Source organism: Thunnus maccoyii, chromosome 13, assembly GCF_910596095.1.
Source record: "Thunnus maccoyii chromosome 13, fThuMac1.1, whole genome shotgun sequence".
NCBI classification, from domain to species: Eukaryota; Metazoa; Chordata; class Actinopteri; order Scombriformes; family Scombridae; genus Thunnus; species Thunnus maccoyii.
Genome location: NC_056545.1, coordinates 3,303,514 through 3,327,389, shown reverse-complemented (window position 1 = coordinate 3,327,389; position 23,876 = coordinate 3,303,514). Strand labels below are relative to the sequence as shown.

Genomic DNA, 23,876 nt, shown 5'->3' with positions numbered 1-23,876 from the left:
GTGACTGAGTCCTTTCAGGAAAAAACAAAAAAAAAACCACTATCCTTGTTTCAAAAAATGCCTCAGATTTCTCCAGCATTATGTCCAACAGTAAAACATTGTTCTGTTAATGATATAACAGTGTGTCATACGTTCACGTTGGCGATTAGATTTTCACTACCACTTGTCGCAGTCTCTGTAATGAGTCCCTGGTATGCACTGACATCGGCAGAAATGGAAGTCAGCCAATCAAATTTGACAGCTCTCTCATTGTGTCATGACAGTGTGTGTAATTAAGCAAGTTTGACATGACTGTAGACAGTCACACACTTCTCTGTTCACTTGTCCTGTTCAGATTATTGGCCTGCTCATGCCTAGAGCTTTAAATCGAGGCTGTATTAGTCACTAGTATTCCCATGTTTAACAACTCAGCCAGACATATGCTTTTTTTTCTGTATATCTTAGCTGCACCATGTGACAGTCAGATGAATGACATATACATATGTCATTGTCTTTGCCTGGTTCAAATTTTGCTTTTTTTTATGTTGCCTACTTTTATTTATTTAACAGAGCAAGACTCATTTTTTGACAGTTTGACAGATTTTCTTTAGCATACTAAAAATGTATTTTTAAATTTGAAAGAAATGTCATTATGGCAGTTTTTTTTGCAATGAATCTAGCTTTTGTTACAATCCCAAATGTGAAAATGAAATGGGCGGGATTGTTTGTGACACAAATAATAATAAAAGTAAATATTCTCTCAGGCACGACCTTTTATTGCATTATGTAAGTTGGCCAATAGCTCTGGGAAACTTTTTAGATCAATTTCGCAGCACAGATTAGAAAGCTATGAATCCCATTTATGGAAGAGCTCCCTCATGAAATGCTCTTTGAAACTTTTATATTTTCGGATGAAGAGAGAATGAACCCGGCTAAGCAAAGATCTGCCGACGGCACTTTCATGTGGGGGGAAGAAAGAAAGCAAGAGAAAGTGAAAGGAGACAGAGCGAACGAGGCAGAGAGAGAAGATAAAAGCACTCCTAAAGCCATCTGGAAGTAGCCAGGACACACAAGGATTGCTTTTATGCTACTAATTCCACTGGGAGGTGCGACATAAAAGCAAAGCATGGATATTGTGTTATAACTGTTGAAAACAAGCAAGTGGCCACGGAATACTAATATGGTCGGTCAGAGGGAAAAGCACTTCAATCACAGGCCTTTTTGGATGGCCTCTCAGAGGATTTTTGGGGTGGTGTGGGGGTATGGGGTTTATTGATTTGCAACTATTAGTTGACTATCTTGCAGACAGTTTCTCAAAAAGGCTGCACCACATCTGTACTGTGTGGCTTATCTAAGTGTTTCATGTGATAATTAGTTATTAGATGTATTTACATGCAGGTAGAATCCTAATCATTGTCCCTTCTTTGATAGTTTGATACTTTAAGGTTTTCATCATATAAAATGGGGAAGACAACATTCAATCATGATTTCAGAGTCATCTTTATTAAAACAACATGATGCAATAGATGCTCTCAGCCCACGGTTTGTTTGGCGGTACTGCTAACAGATACACCAGTTGCTCTTCGTACAGTATACTGCTTTTCACACAGTGTAGTCGAGTGTTTGCTGCCTCCAGTGGTCAATACATTTGTCATTTGAAACAGAACTCTGGGACCTGTATTATTACAACACACTTGCTGTTATTATCACATTAAAGGAGATGTGAATTATTACCTAAGGCTATAGTGATAATAATTATGTGTAAGCATGCCACAATCATAAAGTGAACAAACAGTAATATTATAGCACTGATAGCACTGTTAGTTCACTGCCTCAGGCGATCTGTGCACAGTATGACAGTATCACGCTTCTTTTAACTCATTTATAATGTCCGTATGCAGTTTGCTTGACCTGCTTTTAAAGGGAATCGCATGTAAATGTACCCAGTGAAAGTTCCTATAAGAGCGAGCCTTTGCTTCATGAGATGTCCACCGAATATGCAAAGACGTCTCTGTGGGTTAAACTGAAAAGAGCACAAAGACATAATGAGTGCACCCAGCATGACAGTGACACACACCACCGATACAGATGTTTCTGTCAAACTGTCACCCACTTTCAGACTTACACAAACCTTTGAAATGTTGCATAAAATTCAATGTGAACTTGGGATGTTTGCATCAGGCTGGTTGAAGTGAATAAATCAGCTCCTTGAACATCAAAAAGCACATCCGGCTGAAAAATCCAGCCCGGTTGGTACGTTCTGTCACATTTTGCTGCTAGTGGCACAGTTTTAACAGGCTTTAGAAGATGATAATAAACTGAGTAAACTAGCTGTTAAGTAACTGCATATTCAATAGAATAGTGTTTGTGTTTTAGGCTTTTCGGATTTAAATTGGATCAGTCATGCAGACGCAGTTTTGTTTCCATTTAACTATCCAACAAGTTTGAAATAGATGTTTGAAATGTCACAAAGTATTAAATATGATAATAGAAGTATCAATCAGTATTGCTGTCACTGCAATTTCTGTTTGCTCTTTTTTAATATGTTGCCATTTATTATAATTTCATGGGTTCACAACCAAATTGGATAATTGCATGCTAAAAATAATAGATAGGAATGAACGTGACAGATTCTACTGTACCAACTACCGATTATGCAACCTGAATAGACATTACATGTTTAATGCAAAATCATGGTCATACTGTGAAATAACCAAAACATTGACCTCACTAGATTGTCATTGACATGCAAGATTTTGCGATTTGACTTGATGCATGCAGCCACAATTTTTAATACTGCTTTTTTTTTTAATAACTTACTTATAACTAGCTTTTACTTTGTTGCAATTAACACACCGAAATGCACAAAATGAATAAAACATACAATAAATAAATGAAATTAAGTAAAATTTACATCCAGCAAAAGAATTTCCCAGATAACCCTACTAGGTAACAGCAGGAACAGAGGGGGAAAAAACCCTACTCAGAGAGCAACTAGAGAGGACAGGCGAACCCTTTGAACCGTACAGTCACCATTTGGCCTATTTCTGCCTCAGCTGATTGTATCCCCCCCCCCACCCACCCGCACATATACACACACACACACACTTCTCTACTTCTGGCCGCCTGCCAAGAGCTGTCATTGCCTCTACAGTATCAGTTCTGCTGTATCTATATCCAGAGCTGTGTGGAGGCCCGTGCACAAAGTGGCGGGTCTGCAGGGGGAAGTGGGCTGACAAACCCTCAAACCAGAATAGTGTTAATACCAGAATCCACTTCACTTTGGTCAAAAGAGGAAAATTATTAACAATTTTTTTTTTTAAAATCTGGTATCCAGGGTAAAAATGACCAAACTTTTAAAAGAAATCTTAAGCCTCATTTAAGTGACTTTCACTCATTATAGTAAACAGAACATGTGAAAATCAGTTTCCAATTGTCTGTTCTTTATTTAGGACTATACGTGTCTATGTATAATGCACTATGCATGCCGCAAGCAATGTCTTTTAACTTTATTGTAGCACAAAATGAAAGCAGCTGATCAAGGCAGCCTGAGAGCTGAGCTCAGGCTCTCATAAATGATAACTAATTGGATCTCAATGTCATCTGTGCTGTGGGTCTGGACAGAATCTGATCTTGGAGGATTTCCTTCATCTTTTTCTTACTTTACTCACCAAATAATATCCTTACTCTGACACCCCATTTGGGGAAAAACAAATGACTTAATGGAAAAGAGCTAGTAACCTCTGTATGGTGTCATTTGGCAGATAACACGGGCTTGATGACTACAAGTTCTGTGGTATTTTGAGACAAGTTTATACCCCTAAATAGCTTTTGTTGTGCGATTTCCCTAATTGATCCGATTTGCCCGTTTGAAGTCAGCACTTATTAAGTTTTATGTGGAAGATTTAACAGGGTGGAAGAGAGGATTTTGGAATCAAACAAAATAAACAAGTATGTAAATCAATGCACCTGAGAGCAGTAAAAAAAACCTGCATGTTTCAAGTATTTCCTGTTGTTTAGCCATTTGGATATCCTATCATCTGCAGCCTCAGTTATGTCTCCTGTTGTTTCTATTGGCTTTAGCTTGGCTTCTCTCCTGAGTTGAATTGACTCACACAAAAAAACTGCTCTCATTGTCTTTTTTTGGTGATCGTACAATTAACTAATCTTTGCACCAAAAGCACAATTTTTTTCATCTTCTTTTCTGAATAATTTTTGAAATGTCATCACATCACACCCGTGCTTTGTTTCCAGATTTTGCACCAATGCCAGTTTACACTCTTCTTCCCTCATTTTTTTCTTTGTCACAGTTTTACTACCCAAGTGATCACTGTATTCCCTGCTTTCCACTCAGGCCCTGTGACTCCAGCCTTAATAAACTCAGCATTGCCTTTGACAATGTGTGACTTGAAAGCAGGAAATAATGGGCCCTAAACACTAAATCTTTACAGGTTATTGACCTGGGGTAGGAGAGGGAGAGTGTGTGGGGGGAGCATCCACCAACTCCTGCCATGATTTCTTTGCTCATGTGGCCATTTTGGTTCACTGGGGCAGAGGGAGATGAGTGGACAGGACGGTGAAAGGTTATGTAATGCAGACATTAGTTTCCCCAGCATCTGACAAGAATGCTTATGCTAACATGAAGCTCGGTGAAAGCATTGTGTGTCCACCACACAGATTTTTAATGAGCGGGAGCTCGGTGTCTCCTGTTACACCGGTAAAAGTCCCAGGCTCAGCCTTGGCTTTTGCTTTGGTTTTATTCTCCAGCAATCCTTGGCAGTAATTTTTTGCCTGCTACTGTAGAAGAAGCAAATAAAAGCACAGGGTATGTGTTGCTAGATTTTGGTGCACTCACCCTAAACTTCAGCCCACCACCGGCATTCCCCAGGCAGCAAACGACAACCAAAATTAGTTTTCCTGCTCCGATTCAGCAGCCATCTCATCCCTTCCTCTGTTGAACTATAAATGCATTTACAGCACTGTAAAGAGGATGTCAATTGCTGCATTCCCAGCAGCTGGCTGGGCAACAGTCTATGGTGGTCACAGGGGTAAGAGTTCAACTGCTGGTCAGAGTCTCAGGTCTATCTGTCTGTACCTTTTCCCAGCACACAGAGAATAAAGCTAATATTGTGTGTAACTTAGCTTTACCCTTTACCCTAAGTCAGTCTGTCAATCTGTCCAACACTTTCAGATCACTATGAAATTTGGTGTGGTTATTCATGATCCTCAGAGGATGAATTGAAGCCGTCCTCATAAGAAAAAGACAGTATTGGTTGTTTGATCAAACCTTTAAAATGACCAATGTTTACATTTTTCTGATGATGAAATAATTACAGTTGTCTCTGAAGCAAAAGTAAAGCAGTTTGACAGTTGTCGGGGTGGATGGTTTGACTTCCAGATAGTCTGAGGGCCGACCTACCAACAGTCAAAGTTGGTTTCTTTTACCCATGACCAAGATCCTTTCCTAACCTTAATCAAGTAGTTTGAGTTGCCTAAACTTAACTAGTCCTTAACCATTGACATGGAAGATCAACACTCATATGAATTATATGGATTTTAGAAGACACAGACAAACAATCTACTGTATGTAGTTGTCATGTGACTAAAGGGGGGCGCTAGAAAACACTAATGGTCGCAGTGGAAGGCACTGATAAATGACCTGTTTTGGCGTTCAGTTTGGAGTACTTGTTGGACGATTGCTAATGATTTTAGTGAGCCTTGACGCACTAGGGTATCTCAAAATTTCATAGGCAAACTGATATGTAATTTACTAATTCATGCTCTCAAGATGATAAACGCTCTTTATTGCAATGACCCAAGGCCTTGCCTCCTTAGCTCAAACTGTTTTAGCTCAATTACTGGCAAGGTTTAAATAGTAAAATTGTTCACCATATTGTTTTTGACATACATTACATACTGAGATCAGCAAATATAAATAATTTACAAGCATTTCCGAAAAAAAACGTGTTTACTGCTAACACTCTCTGGACACAGTGTACATTGCTACAAAGATTCAGAACTGCTGTGTGGTTGTTTGAGGGGTATTGCGAGCTTCTGTTTCATGTCAAATTGCTTTGGGAAGCTACTGTTGAGAAAAGGAGCTGGTTTTGAAGGTTTAGGCAGTATGAATTCAACAGGAACATTCACTAGCTGTAGAAGAAGTAAACAGAGCTCAAGAGCTGAGCTCCCTAAGAAGAATTAGAAGAGCACATCACAGAAACAGTGTCGGGATTTGAAAGATGTTGCAGCAGCTTTTAACAACACACTTGCAAGATAATATTATTGGAAAACAATGTGACCTCATATCGACTTGTTCCTAACAGTGTTATCCACAGTCATATGTAGAATGCATCATCAATGGACTTGAGAATCTTCTCCTATAGCCTCGTATATTTTAGATAGTCATTCTTCAAGATTATACATTAACTTACCACCCAACTGTACTTACAGGCTGCTCTTGATTGACCTTGAACTTAATATTGGGTTGAATAGTTTAGAGCTCTTTGACCTCTAAGTTCAGCACTGATATGTAGTATTGTTAGTGATAGGATTGATAATTATCCTTTTATTACAGATGCTCGATTGTGAAATCCAAATGTGTCAGCTCAAGATAACCCAGCTGCAGCTCATTATGTTTACATATTACAATCACTGGCAGCAATTACAAGCAACCAGTTTTGCTGTTTAGGTTGGAGTTCATGTTGTTACGCGGACAGGATGGGAGTCTTAATACTCGTGTACACATCCTGACACAGCTAGATCTTTAAACTCTCATCCCATCATTATCCTTTGCTGCTTGGACTGATAAGCGTAAATACTGAATGCATTTTCCCAGAGTCACCGTACATTATTCTTGGGTAGTGAAGCCTTCAAAGCTGCAACAAGTTTCACAAGCATTTCCAAGCATCAGATACAAACTGACATTCAAGTTAATTTAAAGTTCAGCTTCATCTCATCAGGGCCTCTATTAACAGACCTTGGTAGAGTCAAACTGCAGTAGGTCACTCATGTCAGCATATATTTCACCAGAAGCCCACCCACCCTTGTCCAGCTAGGATCTATTAATACCAGGCCCTGAGGCTTGTGAGAAACGGTCCACTTTGGCATTTTAGAGCAGCCCAACTTACTTCCTGTCTCTTCACACCAGGAGAGCCCCGGGTGGTTCCTCTGTGCGTCCAGCTCTTGTTTCCTTCCTCGCACTCACACACACACACACACACAGATACACACATCCACCTAAAGGCCCCCAAAGATATCCTTGCATCCCGGCAGCCACTGTGGCCTGCAGGAGCACACGGATACATGTCAAAGCCTCATTTTCTTCTCTCTTTTTGAAAACAGAGGGGGGTTGAAAGCAAAGCTGAAAACACATGGCACCTTTCACCTCTAGGGGCAGCAAGGGGAGGAGGGGGGGGGGCCAGGATTTGGAGAGGGTGGGGGTGTCCTGAAACATTTGGTCAGTGTCTTGCAATGGCAGGGTAATTGCTGTTACTGGTCAACAAGACAGGGCGTATATGGTTGTGTGTGTGTGTGTTCTTACACCTGGAAAAATTACATGTTTTTACAACTTGTATTGTGTTTTGATTTAAATCTGGCTTATGTGACACTATTTGCACATTTTCTTGCAAGTTGTAAAGTTGTAACATGTCCTGGTTTCTCTACAGTCAGTTTTATGTTTTCTGATTTTAATAAAAAGAGCCAAAATCTTAAATAATCCAGGTTTGCTTTTAAAATTAAAACTAAAAAGTATTTAAAACTTCTTAAGCTCATGTAATGATATATCATAGATAATAATAAGACAAAGGAATAGTAAGACATTTGTAAGAAGTTGTAAGACATTTTCACATCTCTCCAATGTATTGCATCACTTGAAAGAAGTAGTTTCAAATGATGCATGTGTATTCGTGTCCATTAGTGTCAGTGCAGACTTGAAACTAGGTTTCTGTGACGTCAAGACAATTCAAAAAGGAAAAGGAGGGGGGAATGGGAAAGATAGAGGTAGAGAGCAGGAACTGACGAGGAAAGGATGGAGGAGGAGGAGGAGGAGGAGGGATGGATGCGTGTACTGAGATGCCCTCGATCTCCCAGGGGGCAAAAGCTCTGGAAATGGCTTCGTCGTTCAGAGAAAGTAAGGCAGAGGAGAGGGAGAAATAAACAGTACAAGAGAACAGGGAACAGTGAGGGCAGGAAACTGTCTGTGACCTACTGGACAAACAAATTGGTTTGCAGGCAAAATGGATTAAGAGGTTGAGCTGGGCAAAAAAAAACACGGGTGACTGATGTTGCAATGTGAGCTCATCCATTTTGAAAGGGGGCTGAATTTACAGGATTCATGTGGAAGTGTCTTGTGTATTTTCCCTCTGTGTGTGTGTGTGCGTGTGTGTGTATGCGTGTGTATGTGTGTATGCAAACGCTCTGCAAGTCAATATTTGTCTGCTTTGCCACGTCCCTAGACATCCCATTCGGCGCAACAGACCGTAAAGCTGTCAAATGCGACCTGAATATTCTCTGTCTTCATCTGTTTCCTCCTTTTTTTTCTCTCCCTCCCTCTTCCTTGTGCTCTCTCACTTCCCTTTGATTTCTTTTTCCTCTCTGTCGATAACAATAACATCGGGAGCAAACATGTTCCTGTGCTCTTGATGGCTTGTCTATAACCCCCCCCCCCCCCCGCCCGCCACCCCCCACAGAAAAGCGAGATTATCTCCTCTTATCTATCGCCATGCTTGCTCACGACATAGCCATTTCACATTTGTACGTATCTGTCTGATAATTGCAAGAACCAGCATGTTTTCTATATTTATTGCAATGCCCATCTACAAAGTACATCATGTATGTTCTGTTCTGTGGGCACCTACTCTGTGTTTATCTAGTACACTTAGATACATCGGATAAAACCAGAGTCTGTTGTACTGTGGTTGTTCTATTAGGTTCTTTTACTACTATATCATCCATTTCTCTATCATTTGTATCAACATCTCTAAAACTTAGAGGCTAATGTCTACTGCTACAGCTGATTAGCTGGTAATTTGGGCCATGAGCCAGTTCATTTTGTGGTGGTAGTTTGCTAGCTAATTTAATAGCGGATATTTCTTACCGATGACATTATTTTATTACTGTGCCAGTCTGGTTTAGTTTTCCTGGTTTAAAGTTCCTGCTGTACCTATTGTCAGAATAGCAGCCGTTTCAATATTACTTCAGTAGAGCAGCAAACTATCCAATTTTATATTTCTGAAGTCCATGCATTTGATATTTACCCAAATACATTTCAATGGTGACAGACAACTGAACTCATGTACATTGACAGACATTTAAACGTCTTCCCGCACTAACATTCACTGAAATAATATTAGAAGTTGAGACATATTTGTAGTTAGCTATCTGCCACCTGTGTTGTTTTCAGATAAATATCTTTATCTAATGATTCCCTTAAAAGTTTTTCTCTGCCAAAATATATCAAAAGAATTCTGTCCTGGTTTTGTTCGGTTGTTGATCTCAGCCTCTCTCTGCATGTTGCCATCTGTTACATGCTTTCTGGTGCACATTTTTGTTAGGTAAAAACTGAATTGCAAAATTCTATTCCATCATATTAGAAATATGCTAAGTTGCTAAAATGACTTAAGGTGTGTCTACCCCCATTACATCCCTAAATGGAAACCCCTCTCAATTGTATGTGTTCTGCAAGACCAGTGTAATAACTTGGCTGTAGTTGTGGTGTCTTATTGCAAACTCATCGTGTGTGTGTGTGTGTGTGTTTGTGTGTTTGTGTGTGAGTATGTTTTATTATTTTGAGAGGCAACCTGGCGCGGGACCAGTCTTTTTTTGAGCCTTGATAAAAACGTGCTGGGAGCATGGCGGTACACACCTACTCTGCTACAGGGTACAGGCAGTACCGTGGCCTGTCCTCTCCAATTGGCAGCCTCTGTGCTGCTGTACCACTGATAAGAGGCTGGTGTAAATAAAACTGTACAGCACGGCTCGTTATAACGCTGAAGGTAGAGCGAGGGGGGTGGCGGTGGAGGGGGGGTTGGAGAGCATGTGGTGTCTGTACTCATTGTTCTGACAGCATACTGCGTCTGTGTGTGTTCCCGTGAATATGTGTGTGCTTGTTTTGTTATTTGTATGTGAACCAGACTTGAGTTTTACATGCTGAGGAAAAAGGATCCTTTTATGCTGCTTAAAGTCATTTTGGCCATTGCGTCACTTTAATTTTATTTGTTTATAAAGATTGACGTTATGAATCTAGTAGAGGCAATAGAAGTTATTTTTAGGGTTATGGGAATGAATGGAAGTCCTCAGAAGTGTAGTGAAACCAACATGTGTGTGTGTGTGTGTGTGTGTGTGTGTGTGTGTGTGTGTGTGTGTGTGTGTGTGTGTGTGTGGTGGAGGGGGGGAGGGATGGACGGTGAGGGCATGTGTGTCTGTGTGTGTTTATGGATTTTTGCTGTTTTTTGGTACTGAGAGTACTGTCTTACGTAAGCCATTTATGTAGGCTCAGTGAACAGCCAGGCTATGTTTTTGATGGTGACTGCGCTTGTCTGCCTTCCTCCCTCTGTCACACACACACACACACACACACACACACACACACATGCACACACACACACACACATGCACGTTCTCTCTCTCCCTAATCTGTCTGTCTGCCTCTCTCTCTCTCTCTCTCTCTCTCTCTCTCTCTCTTTCTCTCTCTCTCTCTCCTGCCCTGTTTACACTGTTAAAAACCACTGAGTGTGATATTGGTCGGCCATTGACAGACACACTGTAATTAGCCTTTTTAATTTCCCATTTAGCCTCCCTGACTCCTGCAAACAGATCATTCAGCCACTTCCTGCAGAAATATGTGCATATGCAGTAAACTGTGTCCTGCCCTGCAATAACCAAAGCTGCACAAGGACTTAAGGGGGGGGGGGATCTGAAGTGAAGCTTTCTCATGTCAAGTTAACCTTCACATATTTTTGTGCAAAAAATTGGCCAACCAATTAGAATTCAGGCATCATCGTCTTGTCAGTTGTTTAAATTTTTGACCTTACTGCTATTGTTACTTCTCAGGTCAGTGTGGCCATGGCGTTTTAGAGGAAATGTGTAAAAAGGGAAATTTTGCTAATAACATGTTTTTTAAGCCATATTATTCAAAACCCCTACTTCATATTAACAGACCATAAAAGAATATAATCCCCAATTTAATTTTGAGCAACTCAAATTTAACAATGAAACGTACTATTTTCTGGTTACACAATGATGGTTGTCATCAAAATTTTCAGTAAAATATTATATTGGGTATTCAGTCCTTTTATACAAAATACAAATGTTAGGCCAATAGAAACACTCTCAAGCAAACTCTTTTTTTTTTTCCAGCATAGACTAACCTCTGCAGCCAGAAATGCATTTGTGATTTGGACAACAGATAATCAAACTTCAGTCTTAGAATTTGCTTAACTCGATTTATTCAAAAGTTTTGCACAAGGCACAGTTTTGTCAGCTCAAACTAAATATTACTGATATGTTCATCGGCAATATTTCCGAGCAGTTGGACAGGTAATTCTCAACAAATGCAGCAATTTATAAAGAGCTATGGTCCCCCCTCCTCCTCTCCTCCGCTAGCCTTTGTTCCAACCTGATGTTTCACTGATGGAAGATGATACAATTTATGATAAGAAAGTACAGATAAATTCCACAAGTTGACTACACTGTAGTCAAAATAACAAGTGGCATTTTATGTATACCGTGTTGTTTTTACGTGTGATGAACTGTCCAGCTTTGAATTTTGCATTTTATGTGTTAGCTTCTTCTCTTGGAACAGTTGAGCTCTATTGCAGAACATTTCTTCACTGTGGAAGCTCTGGGTGTTTTTATGTAATAGATGCTAAATAGTGTCATGCCTTCTCATGCAAGCAGATGACCATATTGCAAGGAAACAGAAGGTCTATGCATGACATGGCTGATTTTTTTTTTGGAGAACTTCGTGTTTAATTCTGTATTTTGTTTTTGTGACCCGTCATCTTCGTTTCTTCAGTAATATGTTTAATTGACAAAACTAGGTCATTTAGTGCATGAGTTGCAATGGGAAGATTGATGAATTCATCGGATTACGAAATGATCAGCTGTTGTTAAAGAAGAAATAATTTTTTTCCTTCATGCAGGATGAAATGTTTAGCTCTAGTATCAACATGGTGGCCTACTTTTTGTATGTTGCTATGAGCAAAGACTGGCTCTCTAACTCTTATGTTTAATTCTGTGATTGTCTTTGATGAAAGATTCTGTTTAGACTGCAATCCCCAAGGGGGGACATCTGTTGCAAACTTAGCATATATGCTCTACCTGTGAAGGAAAGTAGGTTGGAACAACAAGTGTCAAGCCTGAGTTCGGGCATACAGTCACAAAAAATATTTAGTCTTCCACAAGAGGTACAGAAAAACAAGACTGTTACCCCAAACAAACAGGGCCTTTCTCTGTCTCTGACATATTCCTTTAAATGAGAAGAGCCTCTGAATGGAGGCATTATGAGATCACATTGCTGAGCTGGATGATGCGAGTGTGGTGATAGTGTGTGTGTGTGTGTGTTGTTGCACCCAGATACACTTATCACACCCACAAACCCCCAAATGGGCACTGAGGTTAGGTTTTCCCTGGTCTTCATCTCTGCACCGTAACGTAGCGCTGGTTCATATTTGCAACTCAGTTTCTGTGCACACATGGAATGAGTGTAATAGCAAATAGGACAATGTACCATTGCACACCACATTATTTAGGGAAATGGGAGAATGAGCACTTAGTATGTCAGGGGAAATTACAGGCAAGGGAATGCACCATCACTTCCCCGTGAGGCTGGCGCAGTGGGCTAATCCACAATCCTCATCACGTCTGCATGGTGAAATGTTGCCACTGCTGGGGGAAGCCCACAGCAGTTAACTTTAAGTGAAACACTCTTGAATAATGCCAAAGAAGTGGTTGGAGTACCTAGAGTCAACTAGAATCAACAGTAATCACAAGTTGTATTTATAGAGCACTTTTTACAACAAACAAGTTGTAAAAAAGAACAAAAATGTAAATGATTGATGAGATTGTCATATCATTTTAGCACATGTATCACATGAGTCAAGTCATTTTTACTTGACGCGTTCCTTATTTTAAATTTGAAATGGTTTGTGACATAATGGCTTTGCAAAAGCAACCACGTGAATCACATTAGTGTTTATTTATCATAATAAAATTCTATTAAAGAGTTTAACATATTTTATTGTATAACAGGTATTAAATTAGCACTGCACTCTCTTTTTGTTCCGACTTAACTTGAGTTTCCAACATTTAGATTTGAAATCTGACATTATTGACACACATTTGACAAAGTCTTGACTTTTTATATTCTACATTTAGGCCCGGAGCTAATTACCAACTTGAATACTAATTCCACACAGTCAGCAGGACCTGCTGCGATTAATTTACACCCTCAACAAAGGATTTAGCCCACTTAAAATAAGAGGAACACAGCTGCAGAAACTAAACCAAACATGTTGATAAAAAAAAAAAAACAAAAACAAAAAAACCCACTTACCTTTTCAGGAAACCAAAGAACCGGATATGAATTTCTACTAGCTAGCATACGCTTACACTGCAGTTGCTACTAGCATTAACATACAATAGTTAATCTAACTTTATAAATCAGCAAAACACACTGAGAGGCCAATGCTTCTTGAAAGTTTATAATGTGGCACCATATGAGGGAAAGCTTTCTTTATCAGGGGGATGCAGGGCCTGAATAAACAGCTCAAGTTTACAGTATATAAGGGACCGTTATATTACTCTTTGCTGCCGGGCTTTGTAGGAAGTTTACTTTATTGGCAGGGAGCCCTCCTTTGGCTTGTTCTCTTTTACTGCCCTTTATGAAATAACTGCGCTGCAACAACAGTTGTGCAATATTTCAGAGAGGGAAGCGAAAAGGGAAGCGGCTTCGGTGGCATGTGGCACCTGATCACCATCTCCTAACTTGCGCACACACACTAACTCAATATGGGTTGTGCAACTTTTATTATGTCAGCTAAGGGGTTGAATCTGTAGCAATGTGCTAAGGGACTCCCCACTAACAGAGGAGACGGAGAAGACCTCTTTGTTTAATTTTGTTTTTGGTCGTCTTGGATTGTGTGATAGTTAATTTTTATTTTCTGCACATTAGCGTGTGTGTTTTCATTTATTCCTGATGGGCGACTGGGGGGGTGTCACCTTTTTAATGTTGGTGCTGTACAAATGAAAATCTTGTTGAGTGAAATTAAAGATCATTTCAGTGTTTCATTTGGAAATCATGTGCCTTTAGGTTCTAAAGTGGGATCTTGAATGGGCTCCCGGTTGGAGTGTGTTTTTTAACTATTAGTTAGAGCACACGTGACAAGAGTAACAGCTGATGTCAAGTGTATATCTCCTCGGTCCCGGTTACCCCGTCTTTCCTAACTAACAAGTTCACCCTCTTGCGATCAAAGGGGCCTCGAGATTTATCGCTTTAATTTGGCAGTGAAAATGGCCAGTGGCGGCTGTTACCAAGCGGAGGGCCCCCTGTTAGCACTTAGCTGGCTAACTAGAGTGACGGGCATCTGGCTGGGTGGCTGCCTGGCTGTGTGTACCCTGGATTCCTATGCTCCCACTTTTCCTCCCCCCCTTTGCCCCACAGTGACCTCACACAACTCCATTCTCCTTGAAGCAAGGCACCATGCAGGCATTTCCTGACAATTTATGTCCTTGTGCCACAAGCAGGGGCATGCCCTGCACTAAAATCCTATCCCTGGCCCATTTAGCACACGCCTCTTGGCCTCCCAGAAGACTGGTTATAGTGTTGCACCACTGTCTGTGGGGCGGAGTAACTGCTGCCATCTCTGCTTTTAAAGAGCTATGCCAGTGTTAAGCTGATTTACTACAAATCACCTATCTTTTACAATACTGCAAACCATAGATGTGTGTGTGTGTGTGTGTGTTTTTCTTACCTTCCAGACAGCCATTGGTGTCCATGCATTTTTTTTTTTTAAACAGATTAGATTCGCTGAGCATGAATGCATGTTTCCTGCAACACAGTCACACATTTACACACATTCACACATGGAAGCTGCCCAGTACAATCAAACAAGTCGATCTGTTGGCCACACAGGAGCCCATCTAGAGCTACGTGGGGTTAAGTGCCCTGCTCAGTGGCACCTCTGTAGCGGCAAGGAAGGAAGGAAGGGAGATTGTACATTAAAATTGACTTTTTTGAAACTTACTTATGACTGATATTCGCTGTGATGTACTACTCACTTTCAAGCGAGATTCAGTTCATTGCAAATTGATTTTCATAGATTACAGAAATGAATTTAGTAGCCAGTGGCTACATGGAGAATAAGACGCTACAGTATGTTTTGAGAAATGGTCATAAGTAATGTAAATATGCACTGTACAAGTGCAAAAATCACCAATATAGCCCCTTAGATGTTTCCCTGAAATGGAAATGTTAACATATATTTACTTTGAGCACTGACATCTATATGTAGCACATGATTCGGAGTCGGGGTTGTACTTGTATGGTCATAAAATTGTCCTATTGCTCCCTGCAAAGGCAATCATTGAGCTCAAATCAATAGATGCAAGGGGTCCAATGCAGGTTAGCAAAGCAACCATAGAACATAAAAATAATAATTACAGCTGATCCAGCAATGATGAATCAAGGAGTTAAAGACGCAACAGAGGGACTATGTGATTAATGCAAATGAGGGACATCAGTGGGTGTGTTGGGGGATTCTGTGTACATCTCTACTACATGTCTTGTTCTCTAAAGGTTAAGTGGCTGCTTTTGCCAGCTAATTCGGCCATATGCTCATCTGTGCATTTGACACTAGCGCACCATACGCTCACACTGCAAATTATGCCTCTTGAATATGCAGCCAATTAAAAAAAAAAAAAAGGACACTGCTCACCAGCTCGGTCTATTTAGTCTAAAGTTGTCAAATGGAAATAAATCTTGTGATCTCACAGATTAATCTAGGATGTGCTGGCTTTAAAGGTTGCATTACAGTGGCTTATGATCTAGTCACGCTCAGTTGTGCAGCGTACCGTCTTTTGCATAACTTGTTGCATAAGCACTCTACTGGCAGGCACACTCTGTCATGTACGGTCCGTGTCATTTCTGCTTTTGGTAGGGCTTATTACAGTACAGGCCGTTCCCTAATGTCACTGTGGTTGCAAAACCACACAAGCCATCTCTCCCTGACTTTTTTTTTTCTGTCATCTAAGAATTGGCTTCCTGTTTTCATTGTGTTCTCTTTCTCTCTCTGGAGGTGTCGTAACCCAGGAGGCCGTGCCAAGAACAAACCATGGTCTGGTCGGGAGAGATCGCTCTGTGCTTGCACTGGAAACAGACACACACACTAGCACACATGCACGCCCATTTTGCACACACACAATATCCAGATGTTAAATGTGTGTGTGTGTGTGTGTGTGTGTGTTTGTGTGTGTGTGTCTGCTTTGTGTGTGTGTGTGTGTGTGTACGTTTGTTTGATGTGTGATGTGTATGGCATGTACAGTGCTTGTTGCCAAGCCATAAAAAGTCATTCGCCTGGGCTTGATCTGATGTGCCCTCCAATAGCACCCTGTATATGTGTGCATGCCAGGCTTCTGTCGCTCCCTTTTTTATTGTTGTACAAGGTTGTACAATTTCATAAAGTATAGAGGAACATGACAATTCAGACCGTAGCTCAAGGGGCTACATACTTGATCTACTTGCATAAACAGAAGCAGAGTGTGGTGCAACAAAAGTGGAATAGTACTCAACAATAACTTCAACTTGGCTTTGAGTCAAGAACAGGAATGTATCAGCCAAGTGTACTATGCTGATACCAAATATATTTACTCAGCTCTATAGTACATATTAACAGAAAGAGTGTTCACTTCTAAATTTCCATTGATCTGAAAGTTAGAGAGTGAAGAGAGTAATGTGCTTGTGGACTTGTGGCTCCATTTTTACTGTGTAAGTAACATGATCTGTCACAAATAATGGAATCTATAATTATTACTGTTAGACATTTTTGGGAAATTAGCCTGTATCAAGCGTGTACAAGGAAGGAGATAACGCTTACTGCCACTATTTGCATATTCCTTAAATTTGCTGAGTCTGACCAATCTGAAGGCTGATAGTTTAACATCAAAGGTTGCACCCTTTTGCAATTATGCACCCATTAATCAATCAAATAATGAAAAACACTAGATTCAAATCTAAGCGATGAAAAATAAAATAATGAAGACCTGAGTCTTTGGTTAATACAGTATCAGACTGCAAAAGATGCAAGACTGCAAGTTAACTTTGGCCCGGTACATGTGACGGAAGTGACGAATTATATCGTAGCATATTTCAATGTTTTGCTTATGACATGAATGAGAATTATGTGTTTGTGTGCAAGAATGAATGTAAAAATGAAGCATAATGAAAATGACTTTTACTCACTTCTCATTCAAGAAAATATTGTGCAATCTGGATATGACTACTAGAGCCTAACTGATACTGGATTTTGAGGCTTGTACCAATATCGATATTTAACAGTTTGAAACTCAGCCAATAACTATATATTGCCTGAAATTCTTACCGCATAAAGAATTTTATTTTGATTAGGATCCCTTAAATTTGTTTTTTTGAAGAATTGTTACCATGTCATGGACTCGGACAGTCAGTGCTCTCTGGTGGACAAACTATGACACATCTTTTGGCATTTCTGTACCAGCATTCTTCATTCAGTTTTTATCAGCCAATACTGTATATTATCCTGGATAGTTTATCGGTTATCAGTGTTAAAGATTCACTTTTTGATTTTGTGATTGCTCCCTACTACTCCACCCTCAAATCCAAACACTTTCCTCCCAGCTGATTTTTTTTTTGTTATGTCTTTCAAAGTTGAGTTTCAAAGCATCAGCAGTGACATGAGAGGATATTTTGTAATATGGGTGCTGTGGTTGCTTTTTTTTTTTAGCCAAGCTATGGCACTAACTCTTCATTTCAAATTCAAATCATGCTACATTTTAGTTTAAAATGTCAGTGTCAGGATGGATGTGTTTAGGTGTAAAATGTCTTTTTAAAAATGAATGCAATTCCATGCTATAAAGCTCTTGTTTCTCCCTATTTCATACTGAATTTCCAAGTGTGGTACGTGTGTGTGTGTAAGTGTGTATTAAGTCCCCACTTTCTTGTCTCTCGTTGTTTTCCAGCTGGTGAGAAGGCCATAGTTTGTGACCAGTGTGGCGCCCAGTTCCAGACAGAGGAATCCCTGGAGGCTCACCGGCAGATCCACACCGGTATGAACACACACACACAGCCAGACATATCATCATGACACTGTGGACATAAACAAAAATATATGAGCCTCTCTGCTCCATCAACACGTTTGTATTGGTCGAATTCATACACTGAGTTTCAATCAATGTAACTCACTAAATACATATGTTTTGAATAGGTTGTAGATACTGTATTTTAGATAATAAGCATGGTCTGATGAGACAAATTCTTTTAAAAGTAGCCAAATACCTTACAAAAGCTTCAAAGTATGTACTGTAACCAGATCAAATTCAAACTGAGAAACACTGAGATCACACTGAATCATCAGGTCCCTCCTGATTCACACTCCCAAACTGCTGGTGCATTTGCACAAATCAGCATGCATGTTGTGGTGCGGTGTGTGTGTGTTGTCGAGGCTCATTCAAGCCTTCTCTGGCTAGCTGGAGCCATGGATTGACAGACAGATAGATCACATCATCTTGGATTAGTCCCCCTCGTCCTAAATCAAGACAGACTCAACAGTAATCAACAAACCGGGAAAACTTGGCAGGGCGATGTTGTTTATCAGTGCTCAGCTATGAAGATGGGGAGACGAGGACGATCTACATGCCAAGATGTAAATAGGAAGAAGTAAATCCCCTTTCAGCAGATGTGTGATGGCCCAGAACAGTTCACTGCTGATGATAAACTTTTTAATTTGGGGGAAAGGATTGTCTCATATTTCCCCCACTTTGTTATGGAGACGGTGTGCTTGGGAAAAGGGTATGCGTGTGTGCGTTTGCTATTACATATGGTGACTTTCATGTACGTGTGCATGTCTGTCCATTGGTCAGTTACATTTATGCATCTCTGTGGACCATCTTCTTTATCCCGATTTTCACTTTATATAGCCAACATTTTGGACAAACACTCCAGATCCACAATAATTATATAGTTTTTGACAGAGCAAGCAACAACATGTGGATTTTGTTATTCTTATAGTCTTACTGGTACTGGTGGTAAAAATGTAAAGAGGTTGTATCACCAAATTCAGAAAGGTTCATTCATTCATTCTTCCTCTGAGAACCACAAATGTACTCAGCTAACATTTTTTGCAGTCAGTCTGTCACAGTTTTCAATGCTTTGTGCAGAAGTTACTTTAAGTGTGTGTGCTAGAAGAAAGGCAACAGAATATCCACATTGAATAGAAATCATCCTCTGAGGACCATGACTGTCCACAGCAAGTTTCATGGCTATCTGGCTATTAACTTGTGATGTTATGCGGACAGAGTTGACATTTGTGCTGCGGGCTGCAGTGGAGGAAAGCTCCAAAATGGAAATCGTTCAACCTCTTTGGAGCGTGAATGTGCTTGTTAATATCATGGTTCATCATCTACCCAGCACATTTTGATATTTCTTGTACATAACAGTCAACTTTGGCCCTAATGGTAGCGTCAGGGGAAAGTTCAGCAGGTTACAACCCAACGATCAACATCGCCATCATTTAGCCCCACCCTAGCATGTCAAATAAAATGAGACGAGAAAAAAGAGTGCTGCCAGTGCCAGAAACGGATCCCTAAAATAGCCACACATCATCATTATCATCAACTTGTGTTTTGTCCTTCATCTGAAGCCATGACCCTCAGGCTCCCAGTATCAGCTCTCATCGGGCGGCTCCACTTTTTCTTTGCGGCCATTCATGCTCCTCCACACTCCTCCTCAACATTTGAGAGGGGGAGGTGGGATGGTGTAGTCAGGGTTAAGGTGGGAAGGGGGGGGGGGTTAGTCCTGAGGGGCATGCCCTCAGCCAATCAGCTAGCCGGAGGTAAGGAAGGGTTAAACGAGGCTAATGATCCAACAGCCATAACAGCGGAAAGGAGCACTCTAAATATAGGCATTCCAGTCTGGAACGAATGGAAGGGGTTGGGGGGGCAGCCGCAGCCAGGGCCAGACGTGTCTTCCTGCCAGACAACTTGAGCAGCAGCAGCAGCAGCAGCAGCAGCAGCAGCAGTAATAGTATAGTAATCATCCATGTATTGAGCCCCTCGGAGGGATCAGAGTCAGAAAAATGGGCTCTGGTAAGATATGACGAGGCAGTTTCACTGCACCGTCTGATTTGCAGTTTCTCTGTCTCTTTCTTTATGCTCTTTAAGCTACTGAACACGTACATTATAGCATCACTGGCTCTAGACTTGAGCACTTGACATATGACCTCCCCTAGTGTGAAAACATGCTTTTAAGACGTATTGCTGTGTATTGTAATTCAAAGAGTATACATCACACATGTTATCATTATGGAAACTAAAAGCCTATATATTGGCATACTAACATATACATACTCATCTCACTTTTGTATAGTCTTGTCTAGTTATCAGTTATCCGCCCTATGCGTCTGAAAAAGTCATTGATTGCCTTTGAAGGCTACTGCAGATCCACTCATCAAGGTGTCATGATGATTTGGTCTCAAAAAAGTTAATTCCACGTTCCCTGTATCATTTGTGGCAGACAGAGTTTATTGTTGCCTTGTGTCTCTTACTGTGAGTGTGTGAGTGTGTGCTATTACATATGGTGACATTCAAAGGTTAAGTATTATTCATGCACTGAGCTCAACAGTGAGCTGAAGGTTGACAGCATTTTAGCCGGTTGGTCTGTTTCCAGCAGGGGAGTGACTGATGAGATGAGAGTGAGAGAGGTAAACAAACAAGTCCCTTTCTGTGTCTCTCACTCTAACTTTGTGGAGACTTATTATGACCATCCCTGTTGTTGTCTTCTCTATCGGCCAGTGGGACCTACAGACACGCCGATGGACAAGTCCAAAGCACACCGCCCTTGAAGGGGAGCTTTACAGCACAACACGACACCACAACTTGTAATATCTAAAGTCAACCTTGGTTTTAGAAGTCTGTTGTGTAGTCTTTCAGTTAATTTCCCACCTGATGGGCCAACTTCTCCAGCTATGCCTTGCTAGGCAATGCATTTTGAATACCAACTCTTGGAAGTCAGTATTGTGCATTATAGATAGTTTTTGTCCCTCAGCAGTTACTGTCTCACTGCCCACTGTGACACCCTCAAGACTACTGTTAATTGGATGTGCCAATCAAGGGAAAAGTTTTAAATGACTCCAGGTTTCCTGGAGAGCAGTGTCGACACTATAAGATACTGTTTCCAATAGTTTTTGTTTGGTTTTTTTTGTTGTTGTTGTTGTTGTTGGGTTTTTTTTTTGGACTTTCCTAATTTACTTTTCCCGGGTTTTTCCCGGGTAGTTTTCCAACACATTCATTCTCCCCAGAGGATAAACCCTTTGATTTCATACACTCCGCTCATCTAGCGCCACCCCTGGGCCAAAAATGACAGCATGTACACAAGATATCTTACAATTTAAAGGGCAGATTGTGTGACATTTGCAATTCATGGTCCTAAGAGGATGAACCATTTCATCTGTAATGACTTTGTGGACTTTCTTCTATTTTTTAGTAGCCCCAGAGCTAATAATACCACATTGTTACTGATGTTCATTCTGATCAACACTTTTATATTGTGGGCTATGATGAATACAGCATCCTCTGGGGACTGCCAGCAGGGCTTTAGACTTGTATTCTAATTTTAAGATATAGTCTTCTTTATATGTCTAGAAAATATAAATAATGATGTTTCTGCTGTCTATATAAGGATGGACAAAACAAAAGAAACTAAATCACATACAAAAGCAGCTCCAATGGACAGCACTGTGTTAAATCCGTTTGAACTAAAAAGCTTAACAAACACGGATTTATTTATACAGAAATGACTGTGTGTACAGTACCCAAGACACAAAACATCAGAGAGGGCGTGTTGTGGGAGCAGGGGGTTACTGTTGGCCATCAAAGCCAGATTTGATCTCTGCCTGCCTCTTGGCAGCGCTTCAGCCCTTGGCTAATGTTCTCTGATGACAATATTTGGCCTCTGAAACTGTGGCTGTTTCTTGCTGCTTTGAATGGGAACTATTGTGGCATCTTCTCTGTTGGCCCGATCAGCTGTCTGACTCAACCTCTCTCTCTGCGAACCATGGAGTCTCTTTCTTACTTTGCCTTCTCTTGCTTTTAACTGGGCAGGCCATGCATGGTATATCGCACACCTCTCTGTGTTACTCAAGAGCTCTCATATGTGGGACGTATAGCGAGTGGTCATTCAAAACCATGGGATAGTTTAGAGGCCGTTGAGGCATTCCTGAAGTTGCTGCCATTCCTAACGGACAAGCTGTTTTGCATGGGAGTGGGGAAGGGGGGCTGGTCAGGATGCCAAAGGAACTAGCAGCAAAACATCATGTGGCTGTTTTTACCCACTGAACTCGTGCAAACACACACTGCAAACTACCCCCTTCTTTGGCAGTGTTGTGCAACACATACAGATAAATCCAAGAATGTCTGTGTTCAGGAGCCCAAGTCACTTGTGAGTTGAATTACATCTACTGAGGCCTAATTTTTGTCACATATTATCCCAAATTGGATGGCATCACATCAGAGTCTCTCTCTCTCTCTCTCTAAACTGGGACTCGCCTGAGGGCTTTTGTAACCAAAGAACACAGTCTGTTTCGCTTTCATGGAGCTCTCATCCTTAAAGAAAAACACTGCTGTCATTTAAGAGTTGTAGCCCATTTACTACTGTCTCTGCCTCGTTTATGTGTCCTCCAATTGTTATGCAATGAGACTACTACTCATTTCAAAAGTCCCAGCTTTGCATTGGTAGCGGCCGTCCAAGACAAACACAAGATTTAATGCTACATGCTTACTAGGGACTTTTTAGTAGAGACTTGTCAGGTGAAGGACAAGAAGAAGCAGTGCATAACATAATGTGCATACTGAAATGAAGCTACTCCAAACAGCATTTTATTTTGAAATACTGAATAGCTTCATGACAGTTGTAAGGATGGATGGCAGTCAACGGCTACCTCTGTAAGGAGAAGAAGGAACCTTTCAGTATACCATTTGGTCTTTGCTCTATCTTCTTAACAACTTGTAAGGTAGAAAACACAATCCCTCATCATCAGACAACTAGATTACCTGCCATCCACTGACTTTGTATTTTCAGCTTTCCTCCTGAAACAAATCTTCTGAATGTCAAGTACCTCAAATGTCCAGGATCCATGATATCCGGGACTGTGATTCATATGATGATCCTGGATCAGGGATATCATAATAGAAAAGGCAGGGGCAACTTAGACCTTTGGCAGAAATTTAAAGATCACCTTTAATTAGGTTTTAATGTGATTTCGTATGCCAGGCTGCACTCGAAATGTCCTCAGTTGCAAAGCATGCCACTGCACTCAGACTTTTTAAGAAGCGTTGTCCTCTTTAAAGAGATTTTCCTCCTACTATCCTTTTCTCTGGGAGCACATGCAGGCACACCTCAGTTTTTTAAACTTTGACACGAGCATCAAATTTAGCTGTTGCATTTGTAATGTTGTCTTTCAATTTATGGGGCAAAAAAAGAGGATGTTACCTATAAATGAGGTTTGGATTTATGGCAGTTTGAGGCAATAATTTTTTAATATGGACAGTCATTAAAGCTGGGGTAGGTAGTGTTCTGGAAAAGGCAAAAAAAACAAAACAAAAAAATGCCAGAATTTCAAAATAAAGCCCTCCTCCTGCAGCTCTCTCCTGAG

The 23,876-nt window shown here is 40.7% G+C and overlaps 1 protein-coding gene across 2 annotated transcripts in view; it reads left to right on the top strand.

Moving 5' to 3' along the window:
- zbtb16a (zinc finger and BTB domain containing 16a) overlaps positions 1–23,876 on the top strand; it is a 157,500-nt gene that overhangs the window by 75,945 nt on the left and 57,679 nt on the right. For both annotated transcript variants that reach the window (XM_042432275.1, XM_042432274.1), the window contains exon 4: positions 18,190–18,276. In XM_042432275.1, coding sequence (XP_042288209.1) covers positions 18,190–18,276 — 87 coding nt within the window. The remainder of the gene's footprint in view (positions 1–18,189; positions 18,277–23,876) is intronic.